The 26,242-nt window shown below is 43.5% G+C and overlaps 1 protein-coding gene across 1 annotated transcript in view; it reads right to left on the bottom strand.

The window, feature by feature from the left end:
- lamb3 (laminin subunit beta 3) overlaps positions 1–25,008 on the bottom strand; it is a 50,293-nt gene extending 25,285 nt beyond the window's left edge. The window contains exons 1-10 of the mRNA XM_078242214.1: positions 24,980–25,008; positions 24,497–24,557; positions 21,586–21,749; positions 9,692–9,818; positions 7,312–7,385; positions 5,580–5,765; positions 5,292–5,355; positions 3,905–4,104; positions 2,028–2,148; positions 695–883 (exon numbers count right to left, since the gene is read on the bottom strand). Of these exons, the coding sequence (XP_078098340.1) occupies positions 695–883; positions 2,028–2,148; positions 3,905–4,104; positions 5,292–5,355; positions 5,580–5,765; positions 7,312–7,385; positions 9,692–9,818; positions 21,586–21,749; positions 24,497–24,521 (1,150 nt within the window). The 5' untranslated portion in view covers positions 24,522–24,557; positions 24,980–25,008. The remainder of the gene's footprint in view (positions 1–694; positions 884–2,027; positions 2,149–3,904; positions 4,105–5,291; positions 5,356–5,579; positions 5,766–7,311; positions 7,386–9,691; positions 9,819–21,585; positions 21,750–24,496; positions 24,558–24,979) is intronic.
- Positions 25,009–26,242: the final 1,234 nt, after the last annotated feature.

Raw genomic sequence — 26,242 nt, 5'->3', positions numbered from 1 at the left:
GGACTACTTTTAGCTTGTTTTGCTCAGTGCTGGCATCAAACATCCTGATGTCTGTAGTAGAATTTTCCAAAGTACAACTCCCTCTGCTCTTCCTGAACTATGTGACCTAAACTCAGAAGATTATCTTCTCTCTACTGAGATGTCAGCTGTAGCTCAGTGATGGCATTTTTGTCTCACTTTAGAAAAGTGTGGATTCAAGCCCCCAGACCAAGAAACTAGAGCGTGTAATTGAGGCTGATACTGGGGGAGAGCTGCGATAAAGGATACCAGTTACAGACACCACGGCACCGACAAAATCCTGCAATGGAACATGATTAAAATACATTTCTTAAAGGCACAGTATCGTCACACTATGCATGGTCATAGCATTATGCTAAATTTTTTTGTTATATTTTAACTGTGTTCTTAAATAAATTTTGTTTGATAAAAGCTTCTCAGTGGGTCACTTGAATCATTCCTAGAGTGAAATACCTTATGCTCACCTGTACCAAATTCAAATGTAAAATTTAGGGTCGAGGCTAATTTCATAAAACACCTTGGAGTTTCTGGTCTGGGTCTTAACAATAGGTTTGGGGCGTCCTGGAAATTGCAGTAAATGAAAGTTTGACATGCTTGTATATATTTTTTAAGCAATATATTGGTGTAGAACATTCTTTACTAACACTGATTCGGATGCTATGTGGAATTCACTTACGAATGCAGGCATCGATTGCTGTAATATCGCGTTGTGGCCTGCGATAGAATGAGGGTTTGCATTTCTCACAGTTGTTTCCCATGGTGTTGTGCTGGCAGTCCTCACAGACTCCACCACTGATTCCTCCACTGGCTCGGTACACCTCAGGATCAAAGCGACACTTCTGGGAGTGGTTGTTACAGTTGCACTCTGCAGGAGAAAGGATGAAATGCAAATTACAGGTAAAAGCTGCAAGCGGTCATGACATGAATGTACCAAACCGTAAACAGAGCAGTGCACGGGATCTTTGTCGTTCCATCCCCCTGACCGGGAAACTACAGTGCCGGGACAGCATGCTTAGGAAGCCAAACTCCGATCAAAGACCCTGCCAGTGTCTATAGTATCCCGACAATCCAGAAATAGGCCATTTGGCCCATTGAGTCTGAACCGACTCTCCGAAAGAGCATCCCACCCAAGTTCACCTCTCCGCCCTATCCATGTAATCCTGCACATTTACCTAACCTACACATCTTGGGACACAAAGAAACAATTTAGCATGGCCAGTCCACCCAACCTGTACATCTTTGGACTGTAGGAGGAGACGGGAACACTTGGAGGAAACCCACGCAGACACAGGGAGAATGTGCAACTTCCACACAGACATTTGCCCAAGTCCGGAATCGAACCAGGATCCCTGGCTCTGTGAGGGAGCAGTGATAACTGTGCCACCGTGCCTCCCCTACTGTCCTATCTAAATAAGAAGATTTGTTATCACCAGTTACGTGGACTACTTTCCAATACAAAATTATAGAAATATACCACATGATTTAACTGTATACGTAACTGGAGTTTATAAGTGAACAATTTACAAATCTGTTCTCTCACATCTGCAATTCAAAAGGATGATTTTCCACTCATCGATTTTGTTAGCTGCAGATGCAGGAGTGTTTGTACCTGACTTCCAGGTGTGCGCTCCTGGTGTGCGAAGTTTCACAACAGGAGCAAGAATTTATAACATCACCCCTAAAGCAGGATATAAAGGATAAGAACACATTGGTGAGAGGAAGGGAACTAGTCAGGAGAATGTGTTAAGCATAGAACCAGGTGTTCAGTTGGAGGATGGGCTTGAGAGGCCAACCATATAATCCCCACTCCCATAGTCAAATATTCGATCCATGAAAGTATAGCCCAGCACTAGTTATCGGCATTGTTATCAGATGAATGATTAATGCTTGGCAATCTACTATCCCCTTTTAAAATACTCTCGGAAATCAGCATCATTGCCACTCTCCTCTAAATCCGGGAAATTCTTCCTGGGGATCACACAAAGCAGGGAGGCTAATTAATTACTCACTTTTGCATTGGTTGGCATTGTAATCATCAGCTGGCTTCCAGGGTCGGTCATTATAGAAGCTCGCGCACACCTCACAATTCTTCCCTGCGGTATTGTGCTTGCAGACACATTGATCTTGAATCTAAAAGAAATGGACAGCGCGTTACTGACAACACCACTTTAAAAATAAAAACAAGTAGCAGAGGCCAAATTCTGGAGTGGGCTTCTGCGTAGGTTTTTCAATTATTTGAAAACATTTAAACTCCATTACGATATAAACTCATGGGCAGAATTCTCCAGCACCCCCACCCCACGGTGGATTTTCCTGCATCTCGCCATTGGCAGCCAACGGGTTCTCCCGGTCCCACCCAAGTTGATGGCAGTTTACATTCCTTGCCTGTTGTGTGGTGGGAGTCAACTTCATCAGAACCGGAAGATTCCGCTGGTGGGAAGGGCTGGAGAATTCCGCCCATAAAGCGGAGCGTTGAACTATTTGAGTCCATTTTGATTTGAATCATGTTCTATTTAGGGTCAGCCTTGTTCACAGGACAAAAATCAGATCTCTCGCCAGGTTATGCTCTACATTTCTATCAGTGTAATCCTTCTTGAGTGCAAACTGAATGCCCTAGAATGGTGAGATATTGGCATGAATTTCCAACCTCGAGAATTAAAGATAATGGGAATTATGTCTTGGAATAATTTTTACTCCCTAAATTGTTCTCCACTCATGTCCTTATTGTAAACAGAGTGGAAGACGTTAATTTCAAATCATAGAATCAAAGAATCCCTACAGTGCAGAAGGAGACCATTCAGCCCATCGAGCCTGCACCGAGAGCAATCCCACCCAGGCCCTATCCCTGTAACCCCACGTATTTGCCCTCTGACATTAAGGATCAACTTAGCATGACCAATCACCTAATCACACATCTTTGGAGTGTGGGAGGAAACCAGAGCACTCGGAGGAAGCCGATGCAGGCACAGGGAGAACATACAAACTCCACACAGACAGTCACCCGAGGCTGGAATCGAACCCGGGTCCCTGAGGCAGCAGTGCTAACCACTGTGCTACCATTCTTCAATTCTCAAACAGCAACAATTTGCAATTATATGGTCTCTTCATTAACCCCAGAGACTCTGGAGAAGAAGAAAGGGGTGCATGCTGAGCCTGGCAGTGGGTCTTAGGAGATGGCATTGAAAGCTTGTGGAAGATGAGGTTTTCAGCTCGCATTGCAAGATGGAGAGAGAGCTAAAAGAGATGAGTATCTTTAGGAAAGGAGTTAAGCTGAGTAAAGCTCAGAATTGGTTGTGACAGGGATGATCTGAAGGCTGGAATAAGAGAGGTGAAGGACATGGGAGAGGTGTAAGGCTGGAGGAAGTTACAGTGAGTTAGAGTTGTGGAGAGATTTATATGCAGGAAAGAAGATTTTAAATCTGACACATTGGAGGATAGACAATGAGGTAATTCGAAACTAGCAACTGCTTGTTAAAGGAATTGTAACCCTACATTCAGTATTGACATAATGCTGAGTTTGAACATTTACCACACCTTCTACAGAATTGACATAGAAATCCTATAGCATGATTAAAAGGAGTAATCGATGCTATTGAAAAAATATGAAGGATAAGGTTTATGTTAACTTTCATAGGCTACAAATGGCATTCCAGGTGGAATTGGGTTTCATATTCCTGTTCCTATACAATTCTCTCAATCTTATTCGTGCATCCCTGTGAATTTCCTTCCCAGTTCTGGTTTGTGACCCATGTGAATTTTCTGAAATAACATCCAATTAAATTGTTCTGTACATGAAAGCAGGGCAGCAATCAGTACTTTCAACAAAGGTGTACAGTAAAGATTGTCCGTCTGTAGCTTTTTTATGTAGTATCTTAGGGATTCTCACCATTTTTCTGGGTCCTTGTGGAGATTGCACAGAGTTGTCTTCCGAGGTGCAACTAGATGCATGTCCATTACAGAAGCAGCTGCCTTGAACCTTCATGTCATACACAGCATAGAAGTGATTGACATTATGAAGCTCACGGGATAAAGTTGGCTCGTACAGTTTCACAAAATTAATCCTCAGGTTTGTGAATGGTGCCATGTCTAAAGATGGAGAGAGACGATGTTTGTTTACTTAAAATACAGCAACATTCTTGTGATTCTTCTGGATGTGGTGAAACTATAATACATTTTAAATCATGACTGTGAGTGCAATTTATTGTTAAATAATAGTCCTTTTGCAAATTTTGAAGTATCACTGAATTATAGAATCCTACAGTGCAGAAGAGACCCATCGAGTCTGCACCGACTCTCCGACAGAATATCTTACCCAGGCCCTCTCCCTCCACCCTATCCCCATAACCCCACACATTTTCCATGGCAAATCCATCTTAACCTGCATATCTTGGGACACTAAAGGGCAATTGATCATGGCCAATTCACCTATCCTGCACATGGGACGACATGATGGCACAGTGGTTAGCTGCCTCACAACTCCAGGGACCCTGGTCCAACTCCAGCCTTGGGTGACTGTGTGGAGTTTGCATGTTCTCCCCATGTCTACGTGGGTTTCCTCCGGGTGCTGCAGCTTCCTCCCACATTTCAAATTTAGCCATGCTAAATTGTCCCTCAGTGTCCCAAGATGTGTAGGTTCGATGGATTAACCATGGGGTTACGAAGATAGGGCAGGGGAAGACTGCTTGAGTAAGATATTCTAGAGAGTCGGTGCAGCTTTGATGGGCCGAATGGCTTCGGCATTGTAGGGATTCTATGATTCTATGATCTTTAGACTGTGGGAGGAAACCAGAGCAGCCGGAGAAAACCCACAAAGACACGGGGAGAAAGCGCAAACTCCACATAATCACCCAAAACCAATTTCAAACCTGGGTCCCTGGTGCTGTGAGACATCTGTGCTAACCACTGTGCCACCATGCCGCCCATGTTCACCTTGCCACCCACATCAAGGCATTTAAACAGACTGTACAAGTTCCTCACACTGAGTGTACAAAACAAAAATGATTGTAAATATCTCCAATAGTAGATATGTCCGGTGTACACCTCACTTTCTGTTAATATTTGTGTGTATATATCTGTTCACGAAGAGTACTGGTATATTAGACAGCATCTCTGCCAATGCAAATATGATTAGGAACTCACTATTGATAAGTAGACATTCTAATTAGTCTGATTACTGTATCTCTGTACGAAGGCATCATAAAACTCAGAGTTCATTTAAAAGTTGAGAGATCATATACACTAATTGGAAGAATTAGGTCGAAGAAGTTCCTTACTGTTAATCTTGTCACTCTTGGTAGCACCGATATAATCAGTCAAATTGAGTGGGTTAAATGCAAACTGCAGTCAAAAATGGAAAGAAGGAACACAATTAAAATGCTTTGTTTAAATAATGCTAGTTTTCATAGGTTGTAACTTAGCAACATATTCAGCAAATAGAAGTGCTGATGTGCCTGACGTTCAGTCCACTGATTTACATGTCGCAGCTTATACGCCAGCAATGTGTTTCCCAGCTGAAAAAGGATGTGAATAGTTGGAAAGTACAATGAGAATCATGGCTGTACCTGATCATCTGGTGCATCTTTATTCCGGGGCTGTACCCGACAGCGCACATCGTCAAAGCTGCGAGGTTGCCCTGTTGGGATTTGAGGGAAGGAGGCAGAACAATCATCAGCAATGTACTGGTATGGTTTCCAGGTTTGACCAAAGTCTGTGGAGCGCTCAATCATCATGGCTGCTGGCCGTGGAGACTAAAGGTAAAAATAGATCAGAAAACATTAGAAACATTCTCCTCTCCATTAAAATCATTTGAGCTCTGAGTTGTAAGGATGAATACATTTGTGTCAAGATAAACAAGCTTATAATTTCTGATCATTGTGTCACACTCCTAGTCATTCCCTGAATTTATACAATCCTAGAATCCTACAGTGCTGAAGGAGGCCATTCGGCCCATCGAGTCTGCACCGACCACAATCCCACCCATGCTAACGTAAATGCATGGGGTTATAGTCTGATTACTGTATCTCTGTACGAAGGCATCATAAAACTCAGAGTTCATTTAAAAGTTGAGAGATCATAAACACTAATTGGAAGCATTAGGTCATAACCCCATGCATTTACCTTAGCTAGTTCCCCCTGATACTAAGGGGCAATTTAACATGGTCAATCAACCTAACCCGCACAACTTTGGAAGGAAACCAGAGCACCCGGAGGAAACCCACGCAGACACGGGGAGAATGTGCAAACTCCACACAGACAGTGACCCAAGCTTGGAATCAAACCCAGATCCCTGGCGGTGTGAGGCAGCAGTGCTAACCACTGTGCCACCGTGCCACCCAAATTTGATTTGATTTGATTTATTCTTGTCACATGTATCAGGATACAGTGAAAAGTATTGTGTCTTGAGCGTTATACAGACAAAAACATACCATTCATAAAGTGCCCAGGGGAGAAGGAAAAGGAGAGGGTGCAGAATATAGTGTTGCAGTTACAGAAAGGGTGAAGAGAAAGATCAGCTTAATATATGATAGGTCCATTCAGTCTGATGGCAGCAGGGAAAAAGCTGTTCTTGAGTTAGTTGGCACATGTTCCACACTTTTGTATCCTTTTCCCAACGAGTATGCTACCTAAAAGTAGCCTGGCTAAATGAATCAAGAGATGCAACTGGGAACATTAACTCAGTCAGTGGTGGAAGAGGAAATCAGCATAAGTCAAGGAAGGGACAGCATTGGTGGTGGCCTATAGCATATTACAAGTTAACTGTAACAAACAAGGGCACAAAGCAAAGAAAGTGGACCAGAACACAACTGGAAGTACAGAGTAACAGCAATAAATGAATATGCATATTTAGCACTATTCAGAAGGGTCAAAATTTTTGGTTGCTATTATCTGAGCAGTGAATACAGAATCTAGAAACCATTGCTTTGAATTTCACCGATTTTCAGCGAAAATTACCTATCCTCTGCGTTTTAGATATGTAAATGTTTTGACTGGGAGAGCAACAATGTGAGAGCTGGGATTCCTAAAGATCTGAGTTTGTCTTCCCACCTCAACTGACATTTGCACTTCAGCCTCCTCTAACCAATGGTGTTGGCCTTGAATATCTGTTAGATGGAGAGCAAGTTGGTGACTCCTCACGCTGAGCAAATGTGAGAAACCTGGTCAAGGCAATATCAATGAATTGCCTGCTATTGTTCCATCCTACTATCCTGCTGAGAGCCATATAACTATAGGAAGAAAATAAACAGTAGAACACAAAACACCCACATGGCAAATATATTAAAGAGCGTGTCTTACCTTGAATCTTAGAAGAATATCATTAAGTTGAAATTTCCCTTCCATGTCTAACTGTATATACACTTGATCCTGATCTGTAAATGTAGCGATCGAGACAGTGTCAGAAGATATCAATGAAATATATTACAGCACAGATGTCATTCACCATATCTTTTCCGTACTAGCTCTGCCAGAATGATTTAAAATGTATTCCCTCTGCCGACATTCTTCCCTTGATCCAGTTTTATACATAAAACTGCAACAGTCTCCACCATTCCCCGTGGTAAATTATTCCATGTTAAACTAACCTAAAAAAATATATTTTTCTTCACGTTCTGAAGAATTTCAAATTGATGATTCCTCATCATAGACTCATAGGCCAGGATTTTCCAGCTTGCCCCGCCCATCGATGGACAGAGCGAGCTGGTAAAATCACGTGACAGCTGAAACTTTAGGATCATGCCTGATTTCTCGCGATCTTATGAGACCCAGATTTCCGGCACATTTAGCCTCTCACTGGCAATGGGTAAGAGGCTGAGATAATTAAGATAATTTATTCTAATGTTAATTTACATGTCTTTAGTGTGCCCAGTGCTCAATTGTCCGGGCTCACTTGTCTTTATGGCCTTGCTGGGAGAGGTTCTCTCTGGTGAGGAAAACACCTGCTCCCCATGAAGAGGGAACAGCCATGTTGGCCTCGCCGGTGGAACCGGAGGCCATTGAGGTCCCCCGGGGAGGCCGAGGACAAGGGGGTTGCCCCTTGAGCAGTACCAGCCTGGCAGTGCCACTCTGGCGCTGCCAGCCCAGCACCTTGGAAATGCCCACTGAGCATCTTGGCACTGCCCCCTGAGAACAATCACGACCATCTTCCTTTACACTCGGAGTGACTCCTGACTCCAATTTTACTGAGGTTGCTTGATGCCACACTCAGTGATGTCAAGAGCATTCACTCTCACCTCACATAGGAAATATTTTGTTCATTTTTGGACCGAGGATGTAATGAGTTCTGGAGTCAAGTGGCCCTGATGGAAGACTAACTAAGCATTGGTCAGCATTGGTGATTAAGTACTGCTTGATAGCACTGTCGATGACACTTTGCTGATGGTTGAGAGTAGACTAATGGGATGATGGGGCATGATCGGTCAAGTTGGATTTGTCCTGCTTTTGATCTGTGCTTAGTCCCATTGCCCTCTGTTACTATAACATTCTCCAGCTCTAGAATCATATGAGAAACCTCTGGCCAGCGGCTCCACTTTGAGGCCCCTTTGTGCTTTCCCTCTGCATCAGCAGCATCTAGCTCTCCCAGTGAGACTGCCAGCCCTGTGGGTCCTCCCATTGGGCCTCCCCACCCCTATCGTTAATTGGATGATGAAAACTGAGGCAGCCTGAGATTCCAACCAATGAATCCCGAATTTGGAGATTTCTTACTGTTGACCCAATGATGCATTCATTCATCTGACCAGTTAATTTGGCTCAGATTTCTTCTTATCTCACTGAACTTTATCTTTTCCAGTCAAAGTCTGTTTTTTTTCAGTTGAGTGTGATGTCCTTGGAGGTGTGACTTGTGTTGACAGTTTGCCACAATTATTTAAGTGAGGCCAGAGGACCAATTTCTCTCAATCCATGAGCCTTCCTGCCCTAAATGCCGAGATTGCTCCCTGCAGCCATTTCCCATTTACAGACCAGCTCAAAATAATTTCTGGTCCATTGCGTATACATCTGTTCAGATGCATTAGCCATTGAACTCACTGTGTGTCTGAGAATTATCGAAGCTCAGCCAATGAGAGTGAGCAGGCTTCAAAAGTTAATCAGCTTTAGTATTCCAAATCATGATCTTACTTGGCAGCGTGATGCTGCCCCTGTTCTATCCATTCCATAGGGAAGTCCTCATGGGCTTTCACAGTTTCCAAGATGGTCAGTGAGTGCACTGACTTGGAATCATAGAATCCATGTGGTGCAGAAGGAGGCCATTCGGCCCACCAAGCCTGCACTAACAGCAATCCCACCCAGGCCCTAACCCCGCAACCCCAAGTATTTACCATGTTGACTCCCCCTGACACCAAGGGACAATTTAGCATGGCCAATCAACCTAACCCACACATCTTTGAACATGACTTACAATGGGATCTTATGTTACAGTATGGTGAAATCTAAACTAAATATTTGGAAACTAAGCTAACAACATTGAACTTAAAGTTAATAAGTTGTCTGCTACAGTGCAGGGCTTTGGAGTACTGCTGGCTATTCCAACAATTGCACCCACTTCAAACATGATCTCAATCTGATTCTGCTTCTAACAGGATCTTTTTGGTGTGAGATTGTCAATATAGGAATATAACTCTGTGAAAACACGATGCCTTATTCACTGTTCTCCTTAGATGAAATGAAGTGCTAATCTTACCATTTTCAGATTGCCACCAGCTCCTCAGTGCACCTGAAGAAACCACATTCTTAATCCGATAGCTGTTTGTGAAATATACAGGATTGTATTCATTCCTAGAATCACAGACGCAGCACTGCAGTACCTCCTGAGGCAACAAAGGTAAAGCCATTTCAGTGGATTGTTTCACTTTTTATTCTGTTTTTTTATTCCAGACAGATGGTAAAAAAGACAAATGTTTTATTCAATCTTTATTGAGTTTTCTCCTTCAGCAAATGTGATGTTGGCTCAGAATTGCTGTAATTCATGAACCATTAGTGCGCTAAAGTAAACAAGAATTGGTTTGTACTTTTAACCTGATGATCCTTGTATTACAGGAATGTTGCAATAGTCAAAGATGGGTTTGTGAGTTAGATTTTTATCCATACAATTCTACAGTGCAGAAGGAGGCCATTCAGCCCATCAAGTCTGCACCGACCACAATCCCACCCAGGCCTTATCCCCATAACCCCATGCATTTACCCTAGCTAGTGCCCCTGACACTAAGGGGCAATTTAGGATAGCCAATCCACCTAACCTGCACATCTTTGGACTGCAGCAGGAAACTGGAGCACCCGGAGGAAACCCACGCAGACACGGGGAGAACGTGCAAACTCCACGCAGACTGTGACCCAAGGCCGGAAATTGAACTCAGGCCCCTGGTGCTGTGAGGCAGCAGTGCTAACCACTGTGCCACTGTACGGATATTTTAAGTAGTTAACTGTTCCTATTCTATATTCTTATTGGGGTGAGCCTATTCAGCATTTCACGCCTCTCAGAGTTTTTATGGAAAATTCTGATACTTGAGCAATATTATCATCAACGTGAAATTAAAGAATTGTGGGGTCATCAACTATTCCAAATCATCTGCCCCAAACCTGATAAATTGCTGATGCATTTTTAAAATATATCTGCATGGCTCCCAGAAAGTGTTTTTCTTGTATCTGTACAACACACTTATGGCTTGCATATACTTTTTTGCAAAGTAATTTGGATGACCTCCCTCTGTGGATTGCCATCTTGCTTTGGTGGAAAGGCTTATGTGCTCTGAGACCCCTTGAGAGATGCTGTTGGGAGCTACATGCTCCTGGTAGAGTCACCTCTGGCAGCATGATTGATGTGTGTAGGGAGGAGGTGGGGGGGAGGGGGGTGGAGGGGAGGGAGTGCGGGTGCAGAGTGGGTACCAGGCAAAATGTAATCCAAAAAATTCCTCACCTATAGAATGGGTGGAGGAAGCCTATGTGTCTGCTTGGCTGCAAAGCTGGAGGAATGCCGCAACAGCAAGGTGGCTCCAGGCATCCTGTTTTAACACACCACCAAAATCTGGCCACCAACCTTTCGAGGTGGTGTGGGCAATGATGGTGCCCAAAGGTGTCCTCATTAAACAAAGTCATGTGTGGTCAATTTACAAGTGTTGAGGTGATGAAGAATTGGCGACAGGGGAGGCCTGTGAACCTGGGAGTAACGAGTCAAGAATCTTTACACATACACAGATTTATGGAGGTATTTGGACACCTGTATTCGGACAGAGGTGTCCTTAGGCAGCAGCATCCATGACTGGGCACTCCTCTTGAGGATGCCTCTTGCTCATCCCAAATGGGGAGGGGGCTAGAAAAAGTGCCCTAAGCAGAGACTAGGGAACCACCATCTACTGGTTCACCATCTTTTTAGTCAAAAAACTAATCCTATCTCAGTAATACCTACGAAGTTCCTGTCAAGTTATGTTCGTTTATTGAGGATAGCTCGAAGAAAAATATACAACCTTTGTTTTACTATTGCTCAGATGGCGTTTTATTGAAAGTGAATTCCCACAAATGGGAGAGTAAGATGGTGTGTGACGTGGAGGAGAACTTGGTGGTGATTAAAGGCTCGCTCTACCACATTGCTGATGTTCGTTTGAAGGCAGATGAGGCAATACTTGGTCCTGTTATTCGTGGACATACCCAATTTTCCCATTGCTGGGTAGATGCCACAGCTTGCTTAGCTACACTAGAATACTTTGTTTTGGTGCACAAGTATTCAGCATTACATCAATCAAATGGTCAGAGTTTATGCTCTTCACTGTGTTCAGCATACTCAATCACTTCTTAATGTTCCGTGGAGTGAAACAAATCATTTAGATACTGGTATCTATGATGGTGAAAACCTTGAAAGGGGTTCAAATAAGATCGCCAACTTGGCACGTTTGAATGAGGATAATTACAAACCACTCAGCCTTCTTACTCGCGTTTATATGCTAGACTCCACCATGGTTGAGGATGGGGATGCTTATGAAGACCCACCTTTAATTAAGAACAAAGAACAAGAAAACTACAGCACAGGAACAGGCCCTTCAGCCCTCCAAGCCTGCGTCAATCATGATGCCTGCCTAAACTAAGACCGTATGCACTTACAGAGTCCATATCCTTCCATTCCCATCCTATTCGTGTATTCGTCTAGTTGTCCCTTAAATGCTGCTATCATACCTGCTCCCACCACCTCCTTGGGCAGCGCGTTCCAGACATTCACTGCCCTCTGTGTAAAAAACTTGCCTCGCACGTCTCCTCTAAACTTTTCCCCACCCACCTTAAACCTATGCTCCCTAGTACTTGACTTTTCTACCCTAGGAAAGAACATCTGACTATCCACTCTGTCCATGCCACTCGTAATCTTGTAAACCTCTATCAGGTCACCCCTCAGTCTCCGTCATTCCAGTGAGAACAAACCGAGTTTATCCAATCTCTCCTCATAGCTAATACCCTTCAGACCAAGTAACATCCTGGTAAACCTCTTCTGTACCCTCTCCAAAGCATCCACATCCTTCTGGTAGTGTGGCGACCAGACTTGTCCACAATATTCTAAATGAGGCCTAACTAAGGTTCTGCACAACTGCAGCATGATTTGCGAATTTTTATACTCAATGCCCCGACCAGTGAAGGCAAGCATGCCATACGCCTTCTTGACTACATTACTAGCCTGATTAATCAGCAGCATTTTTGACTAGAAGTGATGCAGTTAGAGACCTGATCCATAAATTACCTGGGACCTTGGGGAGCCTATAGTTCCCTCTTGCTTTCTCCATGGCTACTCTTTGGCCAATCCGAGTTGACATAGAATCATAGAATCCCTACAGTCAGAAGGCGGCCCTTCGGCCCATTGAGTATGCACTGACAACAATCCTACCCAGCCCTATCCCTGTAACCCCATGTATTTACACTGCTAATCCCATGACAGTAAGGATTACACTGCTAATCCCATGATAGTAGCACTTTCAATCTACGTAACCTGCACATCTTTTGAGTGTGGGAGGAAACTGGAGCCCCTGGAAGAAACCCAAGCAGACATGGGAGAATGTGCAAACTCCACACAGACAGTAATCCGAGGCCAGAATTGAACTCGGGACCCTGGCGCTGTGAGGTAGCAGTGCTAACCACTGTGCCACCAATTCCCAATCAATCAGCAGCCTTTTTGCCTGCGGCATAAATTATGATCATTTGAAATTTGGCATTCTTGCGCTTGTCCTGATGAGTGTAAGAATCATAGAATCCCTACAGTGCAGAAGGAGGCCATTCGGCCCAAGTCTGCACCGACCACAATCCCACCCAGGATCTATTCCCATAACCCCACATATTTACCCTGCTCACCTCTTGACAGCAGGGTCAATTTAGCATGACCAATCAACCTAACCTTCACATCTTTGGAATATGGGAGGAAACTGGAGCACCTGGAGGAAACCCACACAGACACGGGGAGAATGTGAAAACTCCACACAGGCAGTGACCCGAGACGGGAATTGAACCTGGATCCCTGGAGTTGTGAGGCAGCAGTGCTAACCACTCTGCCACCGTGCCACCTCTAGTCAAAGTGGAGAATGTGGGCATCAATCCCACTACCTCTCACATGCGAAGCGAGTGCTCTACTGTTTGAGCTAATTCCCTGCGGCTACTATGAGGCCCATCGGAGTTGACATAGAATTATAAGATGAAGGCCAGAATTCTCCAGCTCTTCACATCCAGCAGCGCACCCTGCCTACAGGTTTCGTGGCGGTGGGGAGGGTGACATCAATGGGAATTTCCATTGACAGTGGTGGGACCAGAGAATCCCACCGCCAGCAAGCAGCATGCTGCCTTCCACCGCCAAGAAACACTCAGCTGGGAGGCCAGAGAATCTTGCCTGAAAGATTTCTGCAACATGTCTGACTTTTCAGTGAATTTCAGTTTTGCTGATTACATGGGCAAGAATTGCAGACAGCAATTTCAGCCAGTTTTATTTCCAGACGGTCATGGTGAAACATATTGAAGAAAGTTTAATCTTTGCCCTATAACGTTAGTGGCAAGGCCATTTAAGCTTGCCACTCCATTTGACTTGCTTCCAATTACAGTGATAGTCTGCTGAAATCTATTTGTTCATTTTCTATAAAGCAACTTTGCCATGGGAGCAGTGAACTAGAGTGCCTCAGACAAGTAATTCTAATGCTCAACTTATCTCGTGCAATCCAATTTTCATAAAGCAATGTTAGGGCATAATTGCTCAAGAGGTTAAATGCGCCTACGCTTGTTGAAAAGCAGAGTAAAAGGTTAGTCTGAGCCTCCTGTGGGGGTGCAATCATTGCAAGTATTTTTGTTACTGCAAAACTCATTCCATACTCGCATGCTGCCTCTTGGTTTTTCCCTTTTGAAGGGATCTACTTTGAGTGAGCCTAGTTTCTTACAGTGCAACAATGTCCTCATTGAACCTTATAAGTCCTTTGTCGATAACATAGAGAACATACATAGAACAGTACAGCACAGAACAGGCCCTTCGGCCCACGATGTTGTGCCGAGCTTTATCCGAAACCAAGATCAAGCTATCCCACTTCCTATCATCCTGGTGTGCTCCATGTGCCTATCCAATAACCGCTTAAATGTTCCTAAAGTTTCTGACTCCACTATCACTGCAGGCAGTCCATTCCACACCCCAACCACTCTCTGCGTAAAGAACCTACCTCTGATATCCTTCCTTCCTATATCTCCCACCACGAACCCTATAGTTATGCCCCCTTGTAATAGCTTGTAATAACATGTGTCATCAACCTTCAGCAGGTCATCGACAAGGCCCTGGCACATGGTCCTTATGTTCCAATTTACAATGCAAATGACTGCTTTTGTTGAGTTTGTCTTGCCTGGTGCACAGATTAGCAAAGCCGCCTGAGAGATGACTATCCAAAGCAGACCATGATGAGACAGCACCTAACTGACTGGGGACTTGCTCAGTTTGAGGAGGATGGTAGCTTTCTATTGAAACATGATCATCGCTTCCACCTTCGGAAGTAACCTTTGGCGCTTGTGCCCTATGCCAGTTGAGCAAGAGATTATATATGATAATTGTTACTTCCTGCATTGTGCCAACTTAACCATGAATCTGGAGTGTCGTCTCCAGAGGCAAGATACCAATTTCTTTCATTTGCTATTTGCGGTGATTTTCCCTTTAAGGGCAATACAACAGAGTAATGGTCACCTGGCCTGGGATTCAGAGTGGTGAATCACTCCAGGGGAAGGAGTTTCACCTGGACAGAGGTATTCTAGAATTAGCTGCAAACATGCTGCTGCTCTACACTATCTGTTAACAAATCTCTTGCTGTTCACTGATGAAGTCTCTGAAAGTACACCATTATACTATTCATAGAATCGTAGAATCATAGAACCCCTACAGTGCAGAAGAGGCCATTCGGCCCATCGAGTCTGAACCGAGTCTCCAACAGAGCATCACACCCAGGCCCTCACCCCCACGCCATCCATATAACCCTGCGCATTTACCATGGCTAATCCATCTAACCTACACATTTTTGGACACTAAGGGGCAATTTACCATGGCCAATCCATCTAACCCGCACATCTTTGGACTGTGGGAGGAAACTGGAGCACCTGGAGGGAAGCCGTGCAGACACAGGTAGAACGTGCAAATTCCACACGGTCACCCAAGGCCAGAATTGAACCCGAGTTACTGGCGCTGTGAGGCAGCAGTGCTAACCACTGTGCCACCATGTGGCCCACAACATAGTTCAGCAAAATTGGGGAAGATTTTTCATGTCACATCTCTCATAATCTATATGTGGATAACTACATCAAAATCAGCAAGAGTGAGGAGTAAGCTCAGTGGTCAGACCTAACCCACAGGATTTCTGCTGTCAGATTATTAACTTGAACCATGATGCCAGCATTTTAATGTGAGCTGTCTTCAGTTGCTTTTTTAAAATTCATTTAGGGGACATGGGCATTGCTGGCTGACCAGCGTTTATTACCCATCCATAGTTGCCCTTGTTCAGAGGGCAGTTGAGAGTTAAACACATTGCTGTGGTTCTGGAGTCACATGTAGGCCAGACAGAGTAAGGATGGCAGATTTCCTTCCCTAAAGGACATTAGAACATAGAACATTACAGCGCAGAACAGGCCCTACGGCCCTCGATGTTGCGCCGAACAGTGAAACCAATCTAAAGCCCATCTAACCTACACTATTCCAATATCATCCATCATTAGTGAACCAAACGGGGTTTTTCCCCACAATCGACAATGGTTTCATGGTCATCAATAGATTCTTAATTTCAGGTATTTTTTACTGAATTCAAATTCATGTCACATCTCTCATGCCATGGCAGGATTCAAACCCGGGTCCCCAGAACATCAGTTGAGTTTCTGGATCAACCATAGAACATAGAACAGTACAGCACAGAACAGGCCCTTTGGCCCACGATGTTGTGCCGAGCTTTATCTGAAACCAAGATCAAGCTATCACACTCCCTATCATCCTGGTGTGCTCCATGTGCCTATCCGATAACCGCTTAAATGTTCCTAAAGTGTCTGACTCCACTATCACTGCAGGCAGTCCATTCCACACCCCAACCACTCTCTGCGTAAAGAACCTACCTCTGATATCCTTCCTATATCTCCCACCACGAACCCTAAAGTTATGCCCCCGTGTAATAGCTCCATCCACCCGAGGAAATAGTCTTTGAACGTTCACTCTATCTATCCCCTTCATCATTTTATAAACCTCTATTAAGTCTCCCCTCAGCCTCCTCTGCTCCAGAGAGAACAGCCCTAGCTCCCTCAACCTTTCCTCATAAGACCTACCCTCCAAACCAGGCAGCATCCTGGTAATCTCCTCTGCACTCTTTCCAGCGCTTCCACATCCTTCTTATAGTGAGGTGACCAGAACTGCACACAATATTCCAAATGTGGTCTCACCAAGGTCCTGTACGGTTGCAGCATAACCCCACGGCTCTTAAACTCCAACCCCCTGTTAATAAAAGCTAACTATAGGCCTTCTTCACAGCTCTATCCACTTGAGTGGCAACCTTTAGAGACCTGTGGATATGGACCCCAAGATCTCTCTGTTCCTCCACAGTCTTCAGAACCCTACCTTTGACCCTGTAATCCACATTTAAATTAGTCCTACCAAAATGAATCATCTCACATTTATCAGGGTTAAACTCCATTTGCCATTTTTCAGCCCAGCTTTGCATCTTATCTATGTCTCTTTGCAGCCTACAACAGCCCTCCACCTCATCCACTACTCCACCAATCTTGGTATCATCAGCAAATTTACTGATCCACCCTTCAGCCCCCTCCTCTAATTAATAAAAATCACAAAGAGCAGAGAACCAAGCACTGATCCCTGTGGCACTCCGCTTGCAACCTGCCTCCAATCCGAAAATTTTCCATCCACCACCACCCTCTGTCTTCGATCAGACAGCCAGTTACCTATCCAATCGGCCAAATTTCCCTCTATCCCACACCTCCTCACTTTCATCATAAGCCGACCATGGGGGACCTTAGCAAATGCCTTACTAAAATCCATGTATATGACATCAACTGCCCTACCTTCATCAACACACTTAGTTACCTCCTCAAAAAATTCTATCAAATTTGTGAGGCACGACTTGCCCTTCACGAATCCGTGCTGACTCTCCCGGATTAATCCGCATCTTTCTAAATGGTCGTAAATCCCATCCCTAAGGACCTTTTCTATCAATTTACCAACCACCGAAGTAAGACTAACCGGTCTATAATTACCAGGGTCATTTCTATTCCCTTTCTTAAACAGAGGAACAACATTCGCCATTCTCCAGTCCTCTGGCACCATCCCCGTGATGTGGAGATATCCACATCACAGATATCCACACACATATCCACTCCATCTGACGAAGGAGCTCTGCTCCGAAAGCTTATGGTATTTGCTACCAAATAAACCTGTTGGACTTTAACCTGGTGTTGTGAGACTTCTTACTGTACCATCCCCGTGGACAGCGAGGACCCAAAGATCAAAGCCAAAGGCTCTGCAATCTCATCCCTTGCCTCCCAAAGAATCCTAGGATACATTTCATCAAGTGATAGATCAACCATTTAGCGATAATACCACTAGGCCATTGCCTCCCATAATTATATGCCACTTGCAAACACAGTCAGAAGTTTAACAACACCAGGTTAAAGTCTAACAGGTTTATTTGGTAGCAAATGCCACTAGCAAATTGCTACCAAATAAACCTGTTGGACTTTAACCTGGTGTTGTTAAACTTCTTACTGTGTTTACCCCAGTCCAACGCCGGCATCTCCACACCATGACTTGCAAACAGAAGCAGAATGATGGAAATATTTCTTCTCTCCAACTGAGCCACTTTGAAATATATATTGTATTCTTTTCTGCATCCTGCGTAGGCTTAGACATTATGGTTTGAGTATACCCTATTGCATCATGTTGCACTTTGATAGTCTTGTGTGATCAATCTGGCTGGATAGTTATCCAAGCAATATTCGACACGTAGTCACTGATCAAAAGGGCAGCTTCCCAGCTGCTGCAAGCTAATTTTACAGAAAATTGACAATGCAGGGGTCTGAATTCTGTTGCAGCATTTTAGCAACTGTTGCAATTTTTCCTCAGGTGAACTTGTTCAAGGAATTCTCCATCAAAATGTGTATATGTGTCCTCAAATGTTCTCTAACCGACACTGCCAATCTGGCTGCGAAGGGCATTTCGATAGGATACTTTCAATGAGAAGGCTAGTAATTATATATAAATTATTGCGCACTTAATCAATTGAGCTTCTCCCCTCAACTCAAAAGTTACTTCATACAAATTATCCAAAAATTTACAATAAACTCAACATCTAATGCCCACTTTGCCAGGCTACTTTTGTTGCTCAATTAACATTATTGAATTATTCAATTATACTTGGGGTTGTTTGTAAGCAATGCAGGATTGTTACCTAAATTTAAGTCAGTGGGAGATCTGCTGGTTAATTTGCACTTGCAAGGTTATTTAATAAGACTGAATAACTGGATCTGTGTATATTACTTGATACCTTTTAATTTCTACTGATGTTTTTTTTACATCTGCAGTACAGAGTATTATTTTAGCATTAGGTTTGATTTAAATAATACACAGAGGAATCAGGTCAAGACTTTGGGTCTTAACATGAAAGTGCTCATATGAAATTATGATATGGCTTTAAGTTTTTCTGCAAAGCTCTACAATAGTACCTTATACTCCTTCTAATTATAATGACAAGACCATTACTAATAGGATATTTTTCAATGCTCAGTTGCTCATGTTAAATAATTGTTCATTTCCTATGACAGAAATGATATGACTGCACAGTGCAGAATGGGTTAAACGGTTGCCAGTGAGCACGTTATGAATTGAAACATGCCTTTGCGTAGACAGAACTGAGACCCACCCTTGCTGATTCAATAGAAAGCCTCACCCATCGGACTGCATTTATTTCCTTTAATGCACAGCAGAGTAAAAACAAAAACGAGCTGGGCAATAATCAGATCAGAGAAACCCAACAGAAATATTGGGACACAACTTAAGAGTCATCCAGGCTGGCTCAAAGTAGAATAACAATGCAGGGTAGCTCAGACTGATAAATATCATTAAATTCTCATTACTGCCCAATTCCACGTCATGTACATTGTGTCTGGGTTAATGAAAGAACCACAGGAGTACGTGTATAGACTGAGCCAACTGTATGTTAACAAAAATACCTTCTGTGCATTTCCATTAAACCTCTGTCATTGTAAAAATGTTAAAGTCCGTTATAAAGGATGTAACAGCAGAGCATTTAGACATACGTAATACAATCAAGCAGACTCAGTTTAGCTTCATGAAGGGGAAATCATGCCTAACAAACTTATTAGAATTCTTTGAGGTGGTAATGAGAATAGATAAAGGGGAACCAATAGATATAATAGACTTGGATTTTTATAAGGTGCTCAGTAAGGTACTACATAAAAGGCTACTTAATAAGATGAGAACCCATGGTGTTGGGGATAGTATATTCGCATGGATGGAGGACTGGTTGACTAATAGAATAAGAAGTCTCACAACACCAGGTTAAAGTCCTGCAGGTTTATTTGGTAGCAAAAGCCACTAGCTTTCGGAGTGCTGTTCCTTCGTCAGGTAAATGGGATTTCTGTTCACAAACAGGGCATATAAAGACACAAACTCAATTTACAAAATAATGGTTGGAATGCGAGTCTTTGCAGGTAATCAAGTCTTAAAGGTACAGACAATGTGAGTGGAGAGAGGGTTAAGCACAGGTTAAAGAGATGTGTATTGTCTCCAGCCGTACGACAACGGACGAATGAACAATGTTCGACAATCACCAGGCAAGAGTGTTCTCTTCCTGTTGGGGAACACTTCAGCGGTCACGGGCATTCTGCCTCTGATATTCGGGTAAGCATTCTCCAAGGCGGCCTTCATGACACACGACAACGCAGAGTCGCTGAGCAGAGACTGATAGCCAAGTTCCGCACACATGAGGACGGCCTCAACCGGGATCTTGGGTTCATGTCACACTATCTGTAACCCCCACAACTTGCCTGGGCTTGCAAAATCTCACTAACTGTCCTGTCTGGAGACAATACACATCTCTTTAACCTGTGCTTAACCCTCTCTCCACTCACATTGTCTGTACCTTTAAGACTTGATTACCTAAAGACTCACATTCCAACCATTATTTTGTAAATTGAGTTTGTGTCTTTATATGCCCTGTTTGTGAACAGAACTCTCACTTACCTGACGAAGGAGCATGGGTTTCCTCCGGGTGCTCCGGTTTTCTCCCACACACACAAGGATGTGCAGGTTCAATGGATTGGCTATGCTAAATTGCCCCGAGTGTGTAGGTTAGATGGATTAGCCATGGAGGATGCATTGGGTTCCAGAGGTGCGGTAGGGGTTTGGGCCTAGGTGGGATGCTGTTCAGAGGGTTAGAGCATACTCGATGGGCCGAGTGGCCTCCTTCTGCACTGCTATGATTTTAACTTCTCTCGAGTTTCCTGCGTGGTTATTGATAGAGGATCGGATCAACTCCAAACTGAAGGGTTGGGGAAAATGTGCAACTACTTATAAAGGGGGAAATCAAAAATCAGGAACACCTTTCTATTTCTGGATGGGTAATGACAGGAGAAACCAGGGCTGTTTAAATTAATCCCCCTCCTGTCCGTAACAGCTTTCATCAGACTTTTGTCAAGTATTGGGATAACAATCTGGAAAATGCATGGGAATTATCAAGCTAAAGCATCCCTTCAACAACTGAGATATATTCTAAAGTGCTGCTTCATGGATGTCTTTGTGAATCAACTTAAATTGGCCAATAAGAATCTGTTACTTTTTACACTGGATCAATTTTGCAGACCAGAAAGGCCCTAGAGATTCCCGCAAGGGCGCAGTAGTGAGTCTTTGTGAAGATTAAAACAATTTTTCGCAACATAGCAATTGTATATATTTGAAAAAAAAATTATTTTGTGGTAAATATGGCCACTTGGTAGCCAGATTAATGGGGATGTTTAAAATAGTGCAGGCTATTAATGCTAGCCAACAACACAGGAACAAGTTATTACTATATTGATATTACTGACCCGTCCGTAGTACATCCTTGGGCTGCAGTATTTCTCAGATGCATAAAGACCACATGTAGATGAAGCTTGTAATTTATCCACTCGACCTATGACTAGGTCTCTTGCTGTGGGGTAGCATGCTCGTTGAGAGCAATCTGTCTGTGCTGTTACAGAACTGGCAAATACTGAAAGCATGGATAGTGAGAGTTAACATACAAAAAAGGTCCAAGATCATACTGAAGAAATGTTAATAATCATTGAATAAATAAGAAGCAAGTACATTGCACAACCTTTATTGGTGGAAAATGGTTTAGGATAAAAACATGCTTGTGGGAAGAGCCCTATACATTGAGGCACTGTGCCGAGGGGGAGCAAAGGGCACTCAGTACGAGCTAAGTGGTCATTTTTCACATGGGTATGTATTCGAAAGTTGGGGGCATTATAGCCAGATCCAGTCCAGTTCTGAAGAAGAGTCATGTTGGATTCGAAACAAGGGCAGAATTTTCTATGTGCTGGACCAGAAAAGCGATGGGCAGCTCACCAGCTGCTCAGTTGGCCTTTCTCGTCATATTGTCCAACACTTAAGAAGAAAAAACTCCTGGAGGCATGCCCCATACTGTCACGTTGGCAGAACGGGGCCTAAAAGAACCGGCAATGTCAGCTTTCCAGAGACTGAGGTGCCGTTTATAAAGGACATCCCGATGTCCAGAAAGAAAAAAATGAAGCAACTCCTGGTGGTCACAGAAACTCCCCACATGCACATGGGGACAACACCCACAGGGACTCCACCTACCCACATGTACAAGGGGACCCCCCCCCCCCCCACATGCACACAGGGAACACCCCCATGGGAGTCTCCCTGCCCATGTACACCAGAACCACCCCAGCACCCTCCCCCACCGACCCCCACTCCCCCCACCCCATTCCTTCCCCATGGAATTTCCCAGAGGAACCCCTGGCGCTTTGCCCAGGGCACTGGCCGTCCATGTCCCTCTCCCCACTGGGAGCTGTCGCTACCCTTGGCATGGTCCCTTTGCCTGGTTCACATTGCTCCAGGCCTGTTGTAAACCTCGCCAACCTGACGTCACGTCAGTAAGGGGGGAAGTCCCAACGTGGAGGGATGATATAATGAGGACACCCGCTAATGCGATGATGGTGTATTTAAATGAGGTTCCCAACCTTCCTGGGCAGGACCCTTATGTCAACGGTGGGGGTGCACAGGGATGATCGCACCTCAAGATCTCATCAGTGGGAATCTTTCTTCCGGCCTCTTGCAGGATTTATACCCACGTCGCCATTTTTCCCCATGGCAAATGGGTGCTCAAAATCCTGGCTATCAACTCTGTTTCTCTCTCCTCAGTTGCTGCCAAATCTGCTGAGTTTTTTCCAGAATTTTCTGTTTTTAATTTCAGTTTCCCTAAGAGTGGGCTGAGGAACCGCAAAATGTGGTCAAAAGTAACTCAAATTGAAGACAGCAGAGTTTATAGTCCACTCGAGATGCTTTCAAAAGTAAATATAGTCCTTCAATTGCCCAATGACATTATTGAAGATTCTAATCACCCAGAAATATTTACTGCTGTATTCAAGAATGTTAACTTTCAGCCTATTAGCATTGCCATTAGCTTCACATTTCTCATGATCACATTTGTATTTGTGGTGCATAATATCTGGAAAGTCAATGTCTTTTATATTCATTCATGGGATGAGAACCGTTGCTAGCAGGATGGGTACTTACTTCCTAACCTTAATCGCGCTTGAGAAGGTGGTAGTGAGTTTCCGTCCGGAACTCTTTTGGTCCATTTGATGATAGAACTGAGGAAGTCCCATGATCTGGACCCAGTTGTGATGAAGGACAATCAACATATTTGCAAATCAGGATTGGTGCATGACTTGGAGGGGGCCTTCGAGGTGATAGTGTCCCACTGACCTTGTTCTAGTTTGGCCAGCAGCTCTTGAAGATGGGGTGTTCTTATTTAAAGTTGGTCGCTTTGGAATTGTGAGCAGTGTGCCCCCCTCCAATAAAATCCACCCCAAGGGTAGCACTGTGCCTCAGTGGCTAGCTTGTTTCATCACAGTGCAAGGGACCCGGGTTTAATTCTAGCCTCGGGTCACTGTCTGTGTGGAGTTTGTACATTCTCCCCTTGTCTGCGTGGGTTTCCTCCGGGTGCTCCGGTTTCCTCCCACACTCCAAAGATGTGCGGGTTGGGTTGATTGGCTATATTAAATTACCCCTTAGTTTCAGAAGGACTAGCAGAGTAAATACATGGGGCTACGGGGATAGGGTCTGGGTGGGATTGTTGTCAGTGCAGGCTTGATGGGCTGAATGGCCTCCTTCTGCACTGTAGGGATTCTATGATTCTGTCACTCTGTTTCAAACAATGAAGTCTCTGAGCGATATCTCCTCTCATTGATTGGTGCCCACATATAGATAAAGTTGGAATGAGCCACTTTTGTCTTTGTTTATCTTAATCCTTCAACAAATACCACTTTTTCAAAAGACAACCACTTTTCAGGAACATCCAATTAATCTAATACTGCTAGCAAAAATAGCATTGGTGTTGACTGTTCTGATAATTGTACTTTTCTTTTGTAACAGTGCTAACAGTTATAACTCACTGATAAGAAAACCGTCCGAAAAATGTACCTACAGCAGAACTATTGATAAGCATTTGTGTGTGGCCAATTCAATCGCTTACTGTTAGAAAACATGCCCAAACCAGCCCAGAACATGCATGATGCACAATTTGGAATGTTTTAAGTCTTTAATCTTAAAATATACGTATTAATCCTTTTCAATGATGAGTTAGCCCCCAACACTTGTTCATTTTCAAAACAAAACACAAGGTTAAAGAAAAGCACATCAGGTCTGCTCACTGACATAGTTAATTATCCATCTATTTGCATGTTCAACTTTATGTTTCTTAAGACTCACCTAGACTTAGGAACAGTGAAAGCATCTTCGCCTTGGAAGGGAAACTTTTTAAATTGTCACCCTAAAAGGGATAATCATAAATACAAATCAATATTTCAAAAGCGACAGCCCTATCTTTCCACTTTTAATTATATGAAGATTTTTAAAACATATTCAACCTATAGTAAATTGAATCAAAATTCAATTGCATCAGAAATTGAGCTCAAGATTTCAAGGTTTGACTTGTTACATGGACTTGAGCCTTTACAGATTTTTGTGGCTGATGAGTTCAAACATAATGAAAGAAGATCAAAGTCCTTATTCAGTTCCGTAAATTTATTAAGGTCAGCTGACAGTATTTCTTAGGAAAATACTTCTACTTAAAATCCAAATTTATCAGAAACTACTTTACACTAATTCTGGCAGTTTTATTATAAACATTATTAACAGTAAAATCTCTTTAACTTTGCATTATGCTTCCGCCACGCTGCTTGGTGTTCTTACCTGTCTCAGTTCGGAGTCTACCTCTGAATGTGGGAGTTTCTCTTTTAACTGACACCTTCACCTGGGAGTGTTTTAAATTGTATGAGTCTGCGGATGATGAAGGAATGTCTCAGAATTATTCATACACACACCCAATAGCATCACTATCCTCTGGTGTAATAGTGCAAACAATTACAAACTCTTATCTTACAGTCCTTATATTAAATATTAATTAGATTCTATGTTGGGTATATTCTTTCAAATTTGTGATTTAATGGTTAAATATTTTAAAATATTTACTTTTTCATTGTAATTCAAACTTTGCTTAAAGCTTCCTATCATAATTTCTCACATTTCCCGAACTTAAAAGTCCAGAAACCTTGCAATAACTTTCAGAACTTGGACCATATGGCTTTGGTGAAAAGCTTTTAAGCTTAGGTTGATTGGCTATAGTAAATTGCCCCTTAGTGTCAGGGAGATTGGAGGGTAAATAAGAGGGGTTAAAGGGATAGGGCCTGGGTGGGATTGTGGTCAATGCAGACTCGATGGGCCAAATGGCCTCCTTCTGCACTGTAGGGATTCTATGATTCTATGAAGCCACACATTTCACAAAGTCTTCTTTTTCAGGCTAGTACAAGAGAGATAGGTAAACATTGTTCATAATTGATGAAAGCAGTCCGTCAAGAATAGACTGGAGGGTATACCATTGACAGCCTGGTGATCAATGTTAGATAATATAGATTAGTCTTAAATGCATCTGCGATTAGCAGGAATAGTTAATTTCCAGATGTGTGAATCTAGCTGGCAATTACTGATGGTTCAACAATTGGGACTGACTACAGTACCTCCTTCTGAAGTAGCACGCTTACATATACTGTACTAATAAGTCAGCTCAGGAAAACCTAGGCGGCACGGTGGCACTGTGGTTAGCACTGCTGCCTCCCAGTGCCAGGGACTCAGGTTCAATTCCAGCCTCGGGTGATTGTCTGTGTGGAGTTTGCACGTTCTCCCCATGTCTGCATGGGTTTCCTCCAGGTGCTCCGGATCCCTCCCATACTCCGAAGATGTGTGGGTTAAGTTGATTGGCCATGTTAAATTGCCCCTTAGTGTTTGCGGGATTAGCTGGGTAAATATGTGAGGTTGTGGGGATGGGGCCTGGCTGGGATTGTTGTTGGCGCAGACTCGATGGGCCAAATGGCCTCCTTCCGCACGGTAGGGACTCTATGGTTCTGAGCTGGACCTGACAAGTACCTATTCCTAAATAGAGCTACAGAAAAAGAGACA

Source organism: Mustelus asterias, chromosome 25 (assembly GCF_964213995.1).
Source record: "Mustelus asterias chromosome 25, sMusAst1.hap1.1, whole genome shotgun sequence".
In the NCBI taxonomy this organism is placed as follows: Eukaryota; Metazoa; Chordata; class Chondrichthyes; order Carcharhiniformes; family Triakidae; genus Mustelus; species Mustelus asterias.
Note: the sequence above shows the minus strand (reverse complement) of the source record. Positions and strands in the feature narration are given on the sequence as shown.